The sequence below is a fragment of the Montipora capricornis genome, chromosome 10 (genome assembly GCF_036669925.1).
Source record: "Montipora capricornis isolate CH-2021 chromosome 10, ASM3666992v2, whole genome shotgun sequence".
Classification (NCBI taxonomy): domain Eukaryota; kingdom Metazoa; phylum Cnidaria; class Anthozoa; order Scleractinia; family Acroporidae; genus Montipora; species Montipora capricornis.
The window spans coordinates 25,025,888-25,029,302 of NC_090892.1; the positions used below are offsets into that span (position 1 = coordinate 25,025,888).

The following is a 3,415-nucleotide window of genomic DNA, read 5'->3' on the forward strand; positions in this document are numbered from 1 at the left end:
AGACTCATTCCCTTCACTCATCAGCAGACCACAATGCGAGTACCAAACACTATGACCTTCCTGGCACAGAACAGCATACAGTGCCATGCGAAAACCAGGTGAACCCTACGGCATGCAACCATCTCCAGCAACTCCACGAGACCACAGCCAGCCCGTGCAATCTACCACCATCACCTTCGGCTCCAATTACTATACCTTTAAACCGCCGACTTCCCCCGCCAGGCCAGCTGCAACTTCAGGACATCACACGCCAGTATGCTGACACATTCGAAGGCCTTGGCCGGCTTGGTCCACCTGTACACTTTCAGATTGATGACAGTGTCCAGCCCGTTCAGATGCCCGTCCATCGAATACCGGTAGCGAAAAGAGCAAAAGAGAAAGAAGCCTTAGATCGTTATGTGCAGGCAGGCGTCTTGGTCAAAGTACATGAACCAACCCCATGGTGTTCGAATGAATTAATAAGAGAGACACCCAAAAAATTCCGCGTATGCATCGATCCAAGCCAGACGGTAAATAAGGCCATCCAGCGTCCGAAACATCAAATGCCCACGCTAAATGAACAGCTTCATAAGCTTAGTGCAGCCAAGTGCTTCTCTCTAGTGGACGTTAAAGAAGGCTTCCTCCACATTCCCCTAGATGAGGAATCCTCATGGATGACAACCATGCATACCTCATACGGCAAATACAGGTGGCTCCGTCTCCCATTTGGCATTACTAGTGCACCAGACGAGTTTCAAATGAGGTTGACATCTGCATTGGAAGGCCTGGATGGGATAATATGTATAGCCGATGACATCCTTGTGTATGGGGAGGGCAACACCTTCGAGGAAGCCCAGGCAGACCATGACCGAAGATTCATCGCCTTACTGGAACGTTGTAACCAAAAATCCATCAAGCTCAACGCGGGCAAACTGCGCTTTAAGCTTAAAGAGGTCAAGTTCATGGGCACAATTATCTCGGATAATGGTTTGAAACCTGACCCAGACAAAGTAGCGGCAATAACACAGATGGCCACACCGCAGAACAAACCAGCACTCCTTCGCTTCATAGGAATGGTTAACTATCTTTCACCCTTCTGCCCCAACCTAAGCTCTGTGATTCAACCCTTACGCATGTTGACCCAGGACGCTGTACCATTTTCATGGTCCATGGCTCAAGAAAAAGCCTTCAACAAGGCCAAACAACTGATTTCGTCCGCCCCAGTCTTAGCCTATTATGATCTTCGGAAACCAGTTGTCCTCCAGACGGACGCCAGTGATAATGCTGTCGGCGGCGCCCTTTTACAGCCCAGTGATGACGGCAAACTACAACCAGTTGCCTTCACCTCGTCAAGCATGAATCCTACAGAACAGCGCTACTCTCAGATCGAGAAAGAGTGCCTAGCAATCTGCAACTGCTTCGAAAAGTTTGACCAGTGGCTGTATGGCAAGACTGACATTGCAGTCCACACAGATCACCAGCCATTAGAAACCATTATGAAGAAACCACTGAACAAGGCACCAGCCCGCCTACAACGAATGCTTATGAGATTACAGCGTTACCAGTTCACAATAACGTACAAGAGAGGACCGACTCTCTACCTGGCAGACACACTCTCTCGCGCAGCCCTCCCCCACCCCATCACAGCCCGAGTACGGGACTTTGATGTTTTCAGAATGGAGATGGAGTCCGATTACAACACACGGAATCCGAGACTAACGGAGATCACTGAAAACCAGCTACGTGAGGAAACTAGCAAAGACACCACACTGAACACCTTATACAACGTCATTGTCAAAGGGTGGCCAGCAGACAGAGCAAGCATCCCCGAGAATCTGCGGCCCTACTGGACTTATAGGGACGAACTGTCAGTGAAAAATGGCATCATTTACAAAAGCGCCCAAGTTATGGTACCTCACTCGATGCAAAAGGACATGCTTCGCAAGATCCACGCCAACCACTTTGGTGGGGAATCGAACATACGTATGGCACGTGAAGTCCTCTTTTGGTCCGGCATGCGAAAGTCCATCCAAGACATGTGTGATGCGTGTAGTACTTGCGCCCAGTATGGTCATTCTGCACCAAAAGAACCAATGAAATCCTTACCAATACCAACAGGTCCCTGGCAGATAATCAGTCAAGATCTCTGTGAGCTGGAAAAGCAAAGATACCTAGTGACTGTTTGCCATTTCTCTGACTGGATCGAGGTAGACAAGCTAGAAGATACCCTTTCCTCCACAGTCATTGACAAAACAAAAGCTCACTTCGCGAGATATGGTGTTCCGGCAATCTGCCACACCGATAACGGTCCACAGTTTATCAGTGAAGACTACAGGAAGTTCTCTGTCGAATACGGATTTAGGCATACCACATCATCCCCTTACCACCCTAAGGGTAACGGAAGAGCAGAGGCTGCCGTCAAAGTTGCAGAATCCATGTTAAAAAAGGCTGATGACTTCCACAGCGCCATGCTGATATACAGAAACACACCACCTCAAGGTCACACCTACTCACCAGCCCAGCGCATGCTGCTACGACGCACCAGAACCACACTCCCCACCACCGATCAACTCTTGAAACCCACCATGCTAAACTTTGAACTCGTTGAGGCGGAGATCTCCAAGAAAAGACGCGATAGCAAGACCTACTACGACAAATCAGCTAGTGTCGAACAAAGACCACTTGTCACTGGTACCTACGCTTACGCCAAACCACCTCCGCACCAGCGTGGGAAACCATGGATCTATGGAGAAGTGCTCACCCATGAAAACCCTCGGTCTTACACAATCCGCACTGCTCAAGGCCGCACGATTCGAAGGAACAGAGTCCACCTGAAGCCTGCTGCCGCGCCCTCCTGCTACCATCCCCGAGCAGCAGTCGAAGCAAGCACACCTCATACATCCGCTTCCCAGAAACTATCACTTGACCCTGCAGAGGAAACACAATCCTGTCCACGCCCTTCAGCTCACCCCCAGCCTACGCCTTTTGGGACACCCCTCCTTCAGACCCTAGTCAATTCACCAATCAAAGGCTCTGCACCAGTTGACCCCCAAGTCCCTGACGCACCCCCTCTGGAGACCCCACCACAGCCCCAGGAGCTGCCGGGATCACCAGTCAAGCAGACCCGGTCTGGACGGATAATTAAACCCCCTGAAAGACTGAAAGACTACATCACAACTAGACATCAGTTTTTTTTTTTTTATCTATCAGCCTTGACTAAGAGTCTATGAATATACAAACACTTAATATGTAGCTCTCTCATCACCCTATTATGGACAATTGAGTATAGGATACCCGCTGTATTGGTTCCAGGCTTCGGGTTTTGGGTTATAGTTTGTTTTGCCTCCTCGTCTCTTTCTTTTGTTATTTTGTAAAGGGGGGAGATGTTGGTCAGCGGCTACTCGCACGATCATACGTAGGGAAACGTCGATATAGA

At 49.5% G+C, this 3,415-nt stretch overlaps 1 protein-coding gene across 1 annotated transcript in view; it reads left to right on the forward strand.

The window, feature by feature from the left end:
• The window catches only part of LOC138018709 (uncharacterized), a 4,308-nt gene extending 1,099 nt beyond the window's left edge, over positions 1-3,209 (forward strand). The window contains exon 2 of the mRNA XM_068865392.1: positions 2,618-3,209. Within this exon, the coding sequence (XP_068721493.1) occupies positions 2,618-3,209 (592 nt within the window). The remainder of the gene's footprint in view (positions 1-2,617) is intronic.
• Positions 3,210-3,415: the final 206 nt, after the last annotated feature.